Source organism: Lutzomyia longipalpis, chromosome 1 (assembly GCF_024334085.1).
Source record: "Lutzomyia longipalpis isolate SR_M1_2022 chromosome 1, ASM2433408v1".
NCBI lineage: Eukaryota > Metazoa > Arthropoda > Insecta > Diptera > Psychodidae > Lutzomyia > Lutzomyia longipalpis.
The window spans coordinates 13,722,427-13,738,044 of NC_074707.1; the positions used below are offsets into that span (position 1 = coordinate 13,722,427).

General features: G+C 33.4%; 1 protein-coding gene across 3 annotated transcripts in view; it reads left to right on the plus strand.

The window, feature by feature from the left end:
* LOC129791356 (unconventional myosin-XVIIIa-like) overlaps positions 1–15,618 on the plus strand; it is a 96,329-nt gene that overhangs the window by 28,697 nt on the left and 52,014 nt on the right. For all 3 annotated transcript variants that reach the window (XM_055829507.1, XM_055829501.1, XM_055829515.1), the window contains one exon: positions 11,614–11,982. In XM_055829507.1, coding sequence (XP_055685482.1) covers positions 11,614–11,982 — 369 coding nt within the window. The remainder of the gene's footprint in view (positions 1–11,613; positions 11,983–15,618) is intronic.

Sequence of the window (15,618 nt, forward strand, 5' to 3'; positions counted from 1 at the left end):
GACACAGCTTTTGTGTACCGAGCAAAATCGAAAGTCGTCAGATCGGGCTCAAACTTGGGATGAGCACGAATTAGGGTCCCCACATTCCAAAAAACGTATGCGCCAAAAAAAAATTTTTTCCGGCCGGCCGTCCGTCCGTCCGGCCGGATCATAAACTTAAATTGCAAGAGAACCGTAATAGATAGAGACTTGCGGTAAACGGCAAAGTTTAAATATCGACATGAAGAAATCCGATTATGACGTCAAATCCACCCCCCCACCCCCGCGTCCGCCATTTTGAATAACCTCAAAATTTTGTTTTCGCTATATCTCAGCCGCTATTATAGCTAGAGGTATGAAATTTTGATATGTTGTAGGGGCCATCAAGACCTTTCCAACGATACCTCATTTTCGAAAATCGGTCAAGCCGTTTAGTCAATATGGCCGCCACAATTTTTCATCGAAAATCGACCATAACTCGAAAACGGCTTGACCGATTTTGATCAACCCGGGCTCAAATGAAAGATCTCAACAAACCCTACAACTCTTCAGAACATCCGAAGTTTCAAAAGTGACCGCTAGGGGGCCAAAAATCAAAAACAAAATTTTCGATGAGTTTTCGATGAATATCTCGAAAACGCCATTATCGATTTGCTTCATTTTTCGATATGTTATAGCTGACTTCAAGACCTTTCAAACAAAAAAAAATTTATGAAAATCTATGGATCCGTTCTCGAGATATGGCCTTCCAAACATTTCTTAGGGTATGACTTTTCAACTTTTCCCGACTTTGCGCGTATTTAAATTAATTTGCGTTCTAGTTTGCTCTCACAAAATTGGTACACTGAAAGAAACACAGCTCTCGTAAGCTTGGTCAGCTTACCAGTACATTTCTATTTGGTTCTCTTTTCTTTTTGCATTAACATCAAACACATTTTCTCAATCTTCTGTTCTATATAATTTGCAAAATAATAAATAAGATGGTAAGAAGTAAAAAAAAAAAAAGATCATGCGAATTCATTGAAGATGCTATGACGGAAAAAATAGATGATGAGAGATGGAGGTTGAAGAAAAGAAAAGAAAAAAAGAATGGTGTGCGGTAAAAATAAAAGCATACGGTGTGATACATTATAATTAAATTGGCTATCGCTTAAATACAATTTTCTGTGTCACTATCTTATGAGACGATCATGTTGTTGCATTAGAAGTAAATATAATTATATATTAGTATTATAATTTATGGTGTGACAACACGTGAGATGGACTTTTCTTGATAAAAAGCCATGATCTTTTGTTTTCTCTATATACTTTGATTGTGTGTATGTACAATTTTCAAACGAAACGCAACTCGATGAAGAAATAAAAACACAAAGCGTGGGTGGGAGAATTTATGCGACTACAGAGGTAGACAATTAATGCTTGATTATTGATTTTCTACGCTCCATGGGCATCATTAGGGGGGAAGCGATTGTAAAAGCAGAAAAAAATTAACTATGATTTTTGTCACTAATTGAATCATGAAACATTCGAGGAAAAAAAAGTCTGAGCATCGTGAAAACCTTGAAGAGAGACTCCCTCCTGTCTTTCTCCGGTGAATAGAGCCCCAAAATGGGTTGTTAGGTGAACAAATAGGTAACTATTATGAATCATTTTGTGAAATTATTTGGGATGTATAATGAGTGTAAGGCCCAACCTGCTTTAATGGTGTTTTTTTTGCATAAGCTGTGAGAAGGAAAAAGGTGTGCTCTCTTGGAGTTTTTCTTCTTGCAATTTATTAGATAAATAAGATTATTCTTTTTTTTTTTTTTGCAATACACCTATATATTTAACTTGTTTTTTACATATAATTTGAAAATTAGTTCTTGAAACAGTTTTAATGATTTAATTGTTACTCCCTGATGAGAAAGTCTTTCACTCATTTGAGAAAGACAAGGTGAGATAAATCATCAGAAGCGCAGTTGTATCGTTGCGAGATGTTTGAAAAATTTTCACACAAAAGCGGATTAGGAAGATTAATTTCTTTGGCAAATGGTTATTAGGAGTTTATCCGAAATCATTAATAAATTAAGAATTGAAAGAAAGAAAAAAATAATACTATTCATTGATTGCAATTTACATAAATTAAATAAAACCATAATCTATGTGTGTGTGTGTCTTTTCGGGGCAATTCTTTTAAGATAAAAGAGAAGTAAATTAATTCAACCTGAAAATTGTTATGAACTGTTAATAACTATAAAGTAGATAAGAGTGGAAATAAGGTTGATATGTATTTTTATGGGAATTTTGTGTGCGGCATCATGCAGAGAGATAGTCAATTCACAAATTCAAATCATCTAGATGAAGGTGATGATGTTTCAAGATAACCTAAACTACATGGATATAAATTGTATTTACATTTTACACTACCTACTCAACAGGAAAAGAAAAAAAGCACGAGTTTTAATTGAAAATTCGGGAAAAAGATTAATTTTGATTGTCGGTTGATATTTAACTGATGGCCTATTTCTCAAAGTTTCATTTCTTTCTTGAGTATTTTGTTTAAGAAAATTAATTATTTTATACTAAAAGTCTTTTAGTTTTCTGCTATTTCCTTAATTTCTTCAATTTTATTCCACAATTTGTCATTATTTATCAAAGAAATTCTCAAAATAAAATAAAAACAAACAATATCGTCTTTCTATCTTCTAGAATATCTTGACAAAACTCTTGGAAACATTGTAATAGATGAGAAGAAAAAATAAGCAATATGTAAGGGAGAGAGAAGAAAAGAGAAATGCGAAGAACAAGACTATGCCCGCGGGAATTTGTAAACTTTCCTTGTGCCATATAAATGGATTCGTGAATGTTTGGTTGTCCACGGAAAAATATAAATCTTGATAAATTAATATACTTAATGTATGATCACAATATTATGTAGATGATGCGCTGTGAAGAAAAGCAGACATAAAACTCTTCATCTGCCATCTTTAACCCAAAAGATCTCAACATAGGTTGGGCTCGATTGATTGCTCACATAAAATGAATTGATTTTGAGTTGGAATTGATGCAACTTTGGCATATTTTATCATATTTATGGGTGTAATATTGCATAAAAAATATATTTCTTCCTCTCTTACCCTCTTAAGTTTGTTCATAAATAAAAGCTTGTTTAATTTTAGATGCATTGCATAAAATATTTTCGTGGGATTGCCGATAAATTTAACGCAAAGACAGGTGAAATTTCATTTAATTTTCCAGAAAGAGCGATGAAATATTGCTAAAATTAATCAAAGAAATTCTTTTAATTGAAATTTCAATAAAGAAAAGATCTTTTTTTATTTTAAATATTGAATTGTGTGGCAACTTTGGAATAATAGCATTGCAAATAATCTACAGTGCGAGACAAAATATATGAGAAGTAAACAAGAAAAGAAATGTGTATACACGATAAAAGAGAGACACAATTTTTAAATTTGATTTGCAAATAAATTAGACTGTCAGTGGAGTTTATAAAAAGTTCCATGTGAACACATATTGAGTTTGATTTTTCATCTTGCATATTGGTGTAGAAAAGGGTGTTCCACACCCGATATTTTGCACGTGTCCGTCAATTTATGCATCAATTAGCGGATAAAGTCTCATGGAATGGGGTAAAATAATAGATGTTGCAATGCCGACGAATAATGGCGTCAAAGGAAAATTTTTGCGATATGCTTCTCTCTGTCCTAAATTCGTGATTTAGTGTATCTCCATATTGTTTGGTGTATTTCCTTCACAGCTCCCAAAGATGTCTATGTATGTATCACAATAAGAGGAGATTATACTATGTGTAGCAATTTATGACGATCGTGAAGGTGTTACACTGCAATTAGTTTCAACACCTACAATAAACGACGACTCACCGTTTAATTTTCATAGTATCTAATTATTTTTAACATAGCCTGTTTTATGTATGTATGTAGGTATATTCACGATGGATAAGAAAATGTAGTCCAAATGTTAGATTGCAGCGTGAATATTAAATTGTCGATTGTGATATTTTCTCCGGGTAATACCATTTTTTTCCATTAGCATCATAACACAGACTTACATTAGAAGCTTCTGTGTGGTATTACATTGCCGCAGATGATAGTTGTGGAAAGAGAAAACTATGTTCATAAGTTTTTAGAGAGAGAGATATTTGGACTTTATGCATATACTAGTGATCTATTTCTGTAAGGCATAAAGCAAATAGCATGAAAACTATTTAAACACACTGGCAGCCAGAAGAGATTTCTGGAGTGAAACATTTGTTGTTTCAAATCACATTTAATTTGTCGTGCTTTTTTTCTCCAACATCCAACTGGGGAGCATCCACAGTGCAAAAGAGCATTAGGTGATGCATTAGCATAAAATTTCTATATGAATTTGCTTATGGCTACATGAATTGAACGTATTCTTATGTATAATTTTTTTGTCTGGAATATGTTTATAATTTTGCCTAGGAATTTGTTGAAGATTTGTGATATATCTTTTTTCTCCGGCTCCTGTGCCGGAAATATAGGAATAATTGGAAAATTCTGAGTTGAAATGTGAAGTTATGTTCACTTTTCACTTTCTAGATGTAATTCCAAGCTCTAACCATAGATTTAGGTCTCTTTCGTTTTTCCAATTTGATCGCAGTTGAAAATCAAAAATCTACGTGAATTTCCCACTTTAAAAATAAATAATCTCTTTTCTAAAACTTTTTTTAACAAGAATTGTTACTTCAGCAAAAGAATGAATGAATGAATGAAAATTTATTGTAATCTGGCCAATTGGCCAATATACAGTGCCGAGAAAAATAATAGGACCACCAATATAGGTTTTAAATGTACCCTTGACTTCAATCGCCAATATCTCAGGCTGTGGGGGACAGATTTTGAAAAGTGGCATAGATTCGGAAAGCTACATTCATCCCCTTTCCAACGATGGTAGATTTTCGAAAATCGGCCCATCCGTTCAGTTTTGGTAGATGATTGAACAAAAAGTGGCATTTTTAGTATGGGTCTACTTGAACGACTGTCAAAAATCAGCCCCTCAACCGATTTTGATCACCCCGGCAGTTTTGGACAGGGGAAGAATGTAGCTTTCAGAGTTTTTTGAAATTTTGAAAATTGGACACCCAGAAAAAAAGTTAGACGGGTTTTTGTGAGTGGTCCGATTTTCAAAATTTCAAAAAACTCTGAAAGCTACATTCTTCCCCTGTCCAAAACTGCCGGGGTGATCAAAATCGGTTGAGGGGCTGATTTTTGACAGTCGTTCAAGTAGACCCATACTAAAAATGCCACTTTTTGTTCAATCATCTACCAAAACTGAACGGATGGGCCTATTTTCGAAAATCTACCATCGTTGGAAAGGGGATGAATGTAGCTTTCCGAATCTATGCCACTTTTCAAAATCTGTCCCCCACAGCCTGAGATATTGACGATTGAAGTCAGGGGTACATTTAAAACCTATATTGGTGGTCCTATTATTTTTCTCGACACTGTATGTACATAAACTGTGGTACATAATATATAACTTTTAATTTCAAATCTCCTTCAAATCTCTACTACGAATAAAGCACCTATCTCTTTATTTTTTTCTCTTACAAAAACTTTTACATTCTTTTATCTGTCTCAGCTTGGAGTTTAAGGGCTTCCATTCACCTTTTCTTCGATGAAGAAGCAGACCAAATAATTGATCGAAAAACATCTTCAAATCGCGTCTTTTTCTAGAGTTTTTTGTAGTTCTTGGTTTTTCTGTGGTTCTTGATTTTAGGGTTTTTTTTTCTTTTTCACCTTCTCACTAAAATATTATCTCTTATGTCTCTCTTTATCTCTTATCATTTATATTTCTCTTATTTTATCATCACTCGTTTCTATATTTCTTTGTAATGTGTCGAAACTGAAGAGGGCACTTCGATCTCCGGAACTTAGAATCCGCAGCGCAGCAATGGACCCCCACGTGGAGCCAGATTTCACGTCCAATTCATATTTATAAATTCCTTCCCAGATTTATGTATATTGCTTCTAGATTTTCTACTCTTAAAGAAGAAAATGAAGCAATTTTCACTTCAAGTAAACTGATAGAAGAGCCCCCAACAGAACAGGGTCTGCGGGAGCCCCACAAAAAGAACGTCCACTCACTCCAAATATCCAATTGCAACTGCTTCAGCAAAAGAACTTTAATTTTTCTATTTTGTCTCACCTTTAATTTTTGCATCCTTACATTTTGTTTGGCATCATTTGGTACTTTTACTCACTTTTATCAGCCCGCACTGGGCTCGCACAGATGAGATGATACTGAAAATACTAGGGTGGTGTGAAAGAGGAAGAGGAAATGAGTACAAGTCGCAACTATTTTTGAACAATATCCACTAATTTATTTTAATTTTTTACACTTCTCTAACTGTGAGAAGTAAATTTATGACAAAACTCCATTTCGCTTCCACCTCATATACTGTTGAAATGCTGATAATCGCTTTGTGCGAGTTGATGGATAAAAGTAACAGTGGCATGGTTAGAGGAGAATCTTTAAATTTCTCATGGTGGTCTCGCACAAGTCGTTTAAGAAAAACAAAAACCTATATAATGCCGAAAAAAAGTGAGTATATATGTGAAGTTTATCTCTAAAAGTGGCAAAGATATGGGGAGATCGACTAATTTGCTTCTCAGTTTGCGCTTCTAATTGAATAGTGCTGTTAATCTTCTGCAGAAAGTGATGACGAATCTAATTTTACACAGACTTGGAGCTTCGTATACTTCCGTCTTGGATGATGATTCCGTGTTTGTATTTGACTTGGCACAGAGAGACGCCTGGACAGAAAAAAAGACACAATAAATTGAATGAACTCTCGACGAACTTTACTGTGAAATGTCTTCACTATTAATTCCTATTTGTTACACACTTTCGCCTAAAAAAGGCATATTAAAGCTTTCTGAAGTTTATTTGCGAGATAATGTGGTGTAATTAGGTTGTTTATTTTTATTAAATAACCCCCTTAATTGTGAACTGTTTTGAGGCATTAGTTGTTCATCTTTTTTTCTTATTTTTATATAAGATTCAATTTGCTTCTTGGCATTTTTTTTCGTACAACAATTACTCAGGTTTATACTAATTGCTCCCAAAAATTTTGATGTTCATTACATTTTACAGTGTACCATTATGAGGGGCATCTTTGAAGCTTATTTTTAACTTTTCTACATCTTTATTAATTATTTTTTGATACTCAGCCTTTAAGTAAGTTCTTGGGCGTATTTTTAGCTATAAAACGGATAAACAAAAATTAATTGGAAACTAAAAGCAAATAAATATAATATAAGGGATGGTCACGTTATATTGGAAACTCGGGGACTTTCAAGAGCGATTTTCAAGCCAATTTTTAAACCAAAATTTTGAAATCTGCTTGCACTCTTGTTAAATGGCCAAATACTGATAAGAATTCAGTATTTTTGATTTAGAAAATAAATTTTTGTGCTCAAAAAATTTATTTGAAATTCTCACATTTTGGCCATTTTGTTCCTGTAGAGTTTCCAAAATAACGTGACCATCCCTTAGGTACATTTACCCCATATGATGGTAGCTATTTAAAAATTACGCAAGCTTTAATAAAACTTTTAATGAGGCCCCGCATAAAACAAGCATAATATCTTTTGATATATATTTTTATAATCACCTTTTTTTATTGATTTCTCATGGAGAAATATGTTCTAAATTCATAATGAAGATTGCATTATGAGTGAGAGATTGGAGCCAGTTTCCCCAAATGTTTTTCGTTCGTGCATTCAGTCCTAATTCCATCAGAGATGATTTTTTAAAAATCTATTTTTAAATGATTGCCATGGAGTCTCGCTAAATTGGTGATTTAAACGCCGAAACAGAATGAATTTTCTCACTTTTATTCCTTTCAAAGGTTGTATTTTTGATGATTTACAACTATCAAAATAAATTATAATTCATTTTTTTATTATGCAAAAGATTTTATTTATGTGATCTTTTGAAAGAAATAGGGAAAGAATGCTAAAGGGTGAAAAAATAAATTAAATTAATACACATGAGTTTATTTGAGAGGAATTTTTGGTATTTAACATTTGACTTCTCACTTTCAATTTCAATATTTATTTATTGGAATTGCAAAGTTGAATTTTTACAAGGTGAAAAGCATTTCTTTTTTTCCTAAGGTTGTCTTTTTTTCCCTCTTTGACAAAGCTCAATAACTCTTTTCACGCCTCTTGGTCTTTCCTGAGACACTCAAACAATGCATCAAATAAAGTATTACACATCAATTACGGTGTGTAAATAGCTAAAGGTTTTTTTTTATAATACATTTTGGCCTTTTAGGCTGTAACCAGAGGGAGACACGTATTATGTATGTATAAGAAAATTATTGAAATTTATTGAGAAGAGAAAAGGGAAAAAAGTTCAACGAAAAAAAAGAGATTGAATATAATTTAGCATGTGTCAATTTGTTAATTTCCTAACATTAATATAAAAGTGCATTCAAAGGCGCTTTATTAAATTGCCTATTAAAGTGCTATAAAGCTGTCATGTGTGATATTTTTCGTGATTGAAATGCCCAATTCCTTGCGAAATTTGACTCATTTATTGACCATCTGGGTGACTTGCTTTATTCTCATTTTTATAACTTACACATGTGAAAATGATGGGCTCTTGGAGCATGTTGAGGTTTATTTTTTTCTTTCATCGGTATTTTGCTTGATTTTTTCTGTGTTATTCACATGGGGACGAAAATTACACGAAGCAAACGAAAAGTTACTACGTTGATAGCTTCGTCACAGAAACACTGCTTGGTTTTTAGTCGTAAAAGAGCTCAGAAAAGAAACAAAAGCCTTAAAAGTACTAAATTTAAGCCGGGAGTGTACTAAAATCATACCAAAAGAGTACTAAATTCAAGCTTAAAAAAGTTATACGGTTTATAGCCATATAGAAGCTCAAATTAAAGCATAGAAAGACTGAAAAGTATACTCAATTTAAGCTGAAAATTTTTAAATTCAAGCCAAAAAGCTACTTAATTAAAGCATAAGAAAGTTGTGCAATTTTTAGTTCTCAAGAAACTCAGATTGAGGAGTAAAAACCCAAAAAGTTTTATAATAAAAGCCCAAAAAAGTACTTAAAGTTTCAAATAAGGAATAATTCTTGGTGAACTTTTCCGAAATATCTTTATTTAAATAAGCTTTTTTGGGAATTTGGCCCCTTCCTTAGGTATCTACAAAAAAGGGAAATTCTGAGGATCTTAATTTGCCAAAGAAGGAAAAAAAATATTTACGAGATATTTAATAAAATAAATAAAATTTTCACTTTTTAGCTGTGATTCTTTCGAAGAAAAGAATAGCACAGCTTCTGTGTACCACCTAAAATGCAAAGTCGTCAGATCGGGCTCAAACTCGGGATGAGCACGAATTAGGGTCTCCACATTCTAAAAAACGTATGTCAAAAAAAATTCTTCCGGCCGTCCGGCCGTCCGGCCCTCCGGCCCTCCGGCCGGCCGGAGTTTGATGCTAAATTGCAAGAGAACGGTAATAGATAGAGACTTGCGGTAAAAGGCAAAGTTAGTATATCGACCTGATGTCGTCTGATGGTGAGGTCAAATCCACCCCCCCGCCCCCCCGTCCGCCATTTTGGAACACCCCTAAATTTTGTTTTCGCTATATCTCAGGCCCTATTATAGCTAGAGGTCTGAAATTTTGATATGTTGTAGGGGCAATCAAGACCTTTCCAACGATACCTCATTTTCGAAAATCGGCCAAGCCGTTTAGCCAATATGGCCGCCACAATTTTTCATCGAAAATCGGCCATAACTCGAGAACGGCTTGACCGATTTTGATCAACTCGGGCTCAAATGAAAGCTCTCAACAAACCCTACAACTCTCTAGAACATCAGAAGTTCCAAAAGTGACCGCTAGGGGGCCAAAAATCAAAAACAAAATTTTCGATGAGTTTTCGATGAATATCTCGCAAACTACACGATGCATTTTCTTCAAATTTTAATATGTTATAGTTGACTATATTATCTACCACCATGCCAAAAATGAAGAAAATTTATGTCACCGTTCTCGAGATATAGGCTTCCAAAGTTAGCATGTCATATCTCGGGTTCTACAGGTCCGATTTTGATCAACTCAAGCGCAAATGAAAGGTTTCGTGAAGCCCTACAAATGTCTAGAACATTGCAATTTCGAGAAATGACCGCAAGAGACGCTAAAGTCAATATTTTGCATATGCAAAATTTTTAAGTCTAAATATTTCAAATACTGTACTATGCATTTCGTTAAAATCTCAGTATGTTATAGCTGAGGTCAAGACCTTTCCAACAACAGGTTATTTAAAAAAATCTATGGAGCCGTTCAGGAGATATAAGGGTTTTAATTTTTTATTTAATTAATACGCAAATTCTTAGGCGCCCCGCGAAGCGGGGCGCCTTATATATAAGGTATATGAATATAAATGCAAAGTAAAATATAACTATATATATTTGCATGTTTAATTAGTACGCTAACTAATTGGCGCCCCGCGAAGCGGGGCGCCTTATATATAAGGTATATAAATATAAATGTAAATGCAAAGTAAAATATAACGGTAAAATATAAATATATATAGCTACATGGTACAGATTAAGGAGAAAAGGGAATGTACTGGTAAGTTTCACTTACGGGCTGTGATTCTTCCTTCAGAGGCCAAGTTAAATATATGTAAATGCAAAGTCTAATAGATAGCTGCAGAGTATGGATTAATCAGAAAAGGGAATGTACTGGTAAGTTTCACTTACGGGCTGTGATTCTTCCTTCAGTGATCAGTCTAAGTGTGATATTTGATATAAGTTTGGTGGTGCAAACTCTGGGGGAAGGCTAACTCGCGCATTGGCTGTGATTCGTGGCGCGAGTCATCCTTCCCCAGAGTTTGCACCACCAAACTTATATCAAATATCACACTTAGACTGATCACTGAAGGAAGAATCACAGCCCGTAAGTGAAACTTACCAGTACATTCCCTTTTCTCCTTAATCTGTACCATGTAGCTATATATATTTATATTTTACCGTTATATTTTACTTTGCATTTACATTTATATTTATATACCTTATATATATTTCTGTGAGTATGAGCTTTCATAATGAATCTATATAAATATATATTTTATAATTTGCTGAAATAATTACGCAGATTTAGAACCTTTTTTCAGGATCTTAATTTCTTTCTTCTTTCTTTTCTTTTCAATTAAAAAAAATTCAAGATCTTGGATTCTTGACTCCTAAAACACAAACCATTAACAAATATTTTGAGGAAAAAATAAAAATATTTCAAGCATTTTTCTCACGAGAAAATACATCATAAAAATGAGATTTCATCCACTTTTGTTTTCATGCAAATGAATTGTTGTACCGTAATGTAACTAAAGGGGATTTTATGCGATCTTTATCTGAATTAAGTACAAAATTGTCAATGAAAAAATCGAAATATGGTTATATTGAATTAAAGTTGAGAGAGTAAGAGCAGAAAAAAGGAGCATAATAATAAAGGTGTTATTGTGAAAGACTGCGTGTACCCTAAATGATACAATTATAGAGTTATTTTATGCTCTTTTCACATTGCAAACTTACTTATTTTTTTTTGCGTTTACTTGTTCTCATTTTAGACCAAAACAGAGGGTGACGATGGTCCATGGACGACAACAAATGGTGAAAGTGTATGGTTGGTACACCGTGGTGGCTTCTGTGCTGCCACACGATTCTTGCAGAAGAATCAAAGCGAGAGCAATGGGAAGGTTCTCATTGAATTGCAACACAGTGGTGAGCAATTGCATGTGGATGAAGATGACATTGAGAAGGCGAATCCGTCGAAATTGGATCTCGTTGAGGATATTTGTCAACTGAAGCATCTCAATGAGGCATCTGTGTTGCATTGTATACGTCAGAGATATGCCAGCAACCTCATTCACACCAAAGCGGGACCCACTTTGATGGTGGTCAATCCCATGGCTCCATTGTCTCTCTATTCAGAAAAGGTATGTTTTGAATTTTATTGATAGTCTCATTTTTTATTTTTTCCGATTCACTGTATTTGGTTAATTCCTATAAATTCTTCACAATATTGTGAACATTGTGAAGTATTTTCTTCAAAACTATTTTATGTATGTTATGTTGGTACGTTTATTTAGCCACAAAAGGAGTCTATGTTTGAGTCAATTGACAGTGGAAAAAAAATGAGCAATCCATCAATACAAATATGTTTTGCGATAATATTTATGAGGTATATTTCTTCCCCCGATCTCTCTAAACATGATGTGGGAACCATCGCGGTGTGTACTGACTGTGTATGTGAGGGGGATTGATAGAAAGAAAATGGTGCAATTTATTATGAAATTATTATTGGCAAGTGTCTCCGGGCAATTTTTCACTTTTCTGCATTGGATGAAAAATTATGATTAAATAATTGTCTTCTTTTGGCATTTCAAAATTGCCCTGGTGCAGCATTATAATAAAATAAACACGCACGAATATATCTTTTGGGTTGTGCGCGGTGAAGTTGAAAAGGAAGTTGTTTTTTCTATAAGCAATGTGAAGTACAAATTTTCCAATTTTATTGCAATAGCCAATCATCAATAGATGGTTATGCTAGTAAAGAATGGGAAACTCCTTAATTCCCATCATTCGATAAGCCAATCAATGAGATAATTTGTGCACATATGGGACACACCTCTGCCCTATGTTTTTTTTGCATTAACACTACTACCCAACAACATAACACACTCCTTGTTGAATTTATAAATCCGCTTTAAGCATAATTTTCTTGTTACAATGATTGTTCTGTGTGAAATGAATCATCTAATTGTTGTTTTGTCATTTTTGCATTCCTCGCAATTTCCTGCAAATGATATCTCATTTTTATTTCACAGTAATGCAAATAAAGTAAAATAAATACTTTGAATTAGAATTTATAATGCAAAATTAGCAGAGCGTTTATTTTAAAACGTTCTCAGTTAATGTCTTTGAAAGAAAAATCATGGACTCAAAAAAGAATATTGAGAAAATTGAAAAATTCTGAAAAATAATTCGTTTTTCAATGAAAATTTTATAATTTAAAAAGTCCTGACAAAGGTAAATTTTTTAAAAGTATTTTTCAGCTTTTAAAAGCTTTTTTGAAAGTTTTTTTTTTGTGGTGTGTCGCGAACAAGTTTTTCGGTGCTTTTTCATTGGAAAAAAAATAAAATTGAATGTTGCAAAGGAGTTTAATCATTTTAGTTCTTTTTATTATGTCTTAAATATATATATATATAAATAGACTAGGGAAATTTTGTGGAAGATTCAATAGTTCTTGAAACATTCAATAGTTCTTAAATTGGAGTAAATATTAAAAAATCATTCTCTCTGAATTTTTTCTAGCACGTAAAGCATATGCTTCAGAGTAGAGACCGAAGTCGATGGACTTTTCGTCGACAACGACTTGATGCAAAGTTTGCATCGACTTCGACGACTAAGTCGAGTTAGTCAGTCGAGCATAAGTCGACGACGACTCAACGACTTAGTCGACTTATAGAGGAAAATTACACAAAATTTTTTATACAGAGCATAAAGTTTATAATTAAATATTTAGCTGTGTTTCTTTCAGACACAGCTTTTGTGTACCGAGCAAAATCGAAAGTCGTCAGATCGGGCTCAAACTTGGGATGAGCACGAATTAGGGTCCCCACATTCCAAAAAACGTATGCGCCAAAATTTTTTTTTCCGGCCGGCCGTCCGGCCGGACCATAAACCTAAATTGCAAGAGAACGGTAAGAGATAGAGACTTGCGGTAAACGGCAAAGTTTAAATATCGACCGGAAGACATCCGATTATGAGGTCAAATCCACCCCCCCACCCCCCCGTCCGCCATTTTGAATAACCTCAAAATTTTGTTTTCGCTATATCTCAGCCGCTATTATAGCTAGAGGGCTGAAATTTTGATATGTTGTAGGGGCCATCAGTTTCATTTTAAACATTATTTTTGTGTTCTAAAGTAGTCAATATATACTTCTTTGAGTGTATCAAGAGGTCTATTGAGCTCATTTCACGGCAAGAATTTTCTTATTTTGCGAAAAATTCAATACTTTTGAGGCAGTATTAAGAATTTTCAATTAATTTAAATGTTTAATTTGTTTTTTTTATTACATTTTTTTTGGAATGTTCAGGAGCTTTTTTTGGATTCTATTTTTTTTACCCTAGAGAATGGCATAATGAAGCTCTGAAAGCTCTAGAAATAGGTTTTTCTTAAATTTGCACAAAACTCCGAAGAGAGTTACAATGAAGCTCATAAGGAAGCTTTTAATAAAAAATATATTTCTGAAAGAATGAGTATGATCATAATATTTATTTAATATGCTTTTAGCCAAATTAAGGAGTACCAAATTTTGTATGGGAAGAGTTATTCGATGAAACAATCAAATTTCGCATAATTAAAAAAAAAAGAATAAAAATAATAAGATATTCTGGATTTTGTCGGCAGACAAAATCCTGGTTATAATAAGATATTCTGGATTTTGTCGGCAGACAAAATCCTGGTTATAATAAGATATTCTGGATTTTGTCGGCAGACAAAATCCCGGTTATAATAAGATATTCTGGATTTTGTCGGCAGACAAAATCCTGGTTATAATAAGATATTCTGGATTTTGTCGGCAGACAAAATCCTGGTTATATTAAGATATTCTGGATTTTGTCGGCAGACAAAATCCTGGTTATAATAAGATATTCTGGATTTTGTCGGCAGACAAAATCCTGGTTATAATAAGATATTCTGGATTTTGTCGGCAGACAAAATCCAGGTTATATTAAGATATTCTGGATTTTGTCGGCAGACAAAATCCTGGTTATAATAAGATATTCTGGATTTTGTCGGCAGACAAAATCCTGGTTATAATAAGATATTCTGGATTTTGTCGGCAGACAAAATCCTGGTTATAATAAGATATTCTGGATTTTGTCGGCAGACAAAATCATGGTTATAATAAGATATTCTGGATTTTGTCGGCAGACAAAATCCTGGTTATAATAAGATATTCTGGATTTTGTCGGCAGACAAAATCCAGGTTATATTAAGATATTCTGGATTTTGTCGGCAGACAAAATCCTGGTTATAATAAGATATTCTGGATTTTGTCGGCAGACAAAATCCTGGTTATAATAAGATATTCTGGATTTTGTCGGCAGACAAAATCCAGGTTATATTAAGATATTCTGGATTTTGTCGGCAGACAAAATCCTGGTTATAATAAGATATTCTGGATTTTGTCGGCAGACAAAATCCTGGTTATAATAAGATATTCTGGATTTTGTCGGCAGACAAAATCATGGTTATAATAAGATATTCTGGATTTTGTCGGCAGACAAAATCCAGGTAATATTAAGATATTCTGGATTTTGTCGGCAGACAAAATCCTGGTTATAATAAGATATTCTGGATTTTGTCGGCAGACAAAATCCTGGTTATAATAAGATATTCTGGATTTTGTCGGCAGACAAAATCCTGGTTATAATAAGATATTCTGGATTTTGTCGGCAGACAAAATCCTGGTTATAATAAGATATTCTGGCGCTCAATTAAATATTATTTTAACACATTTAGAGTGAAACTCCAGTTCAAATATTTTACAGAAGTTGTAACG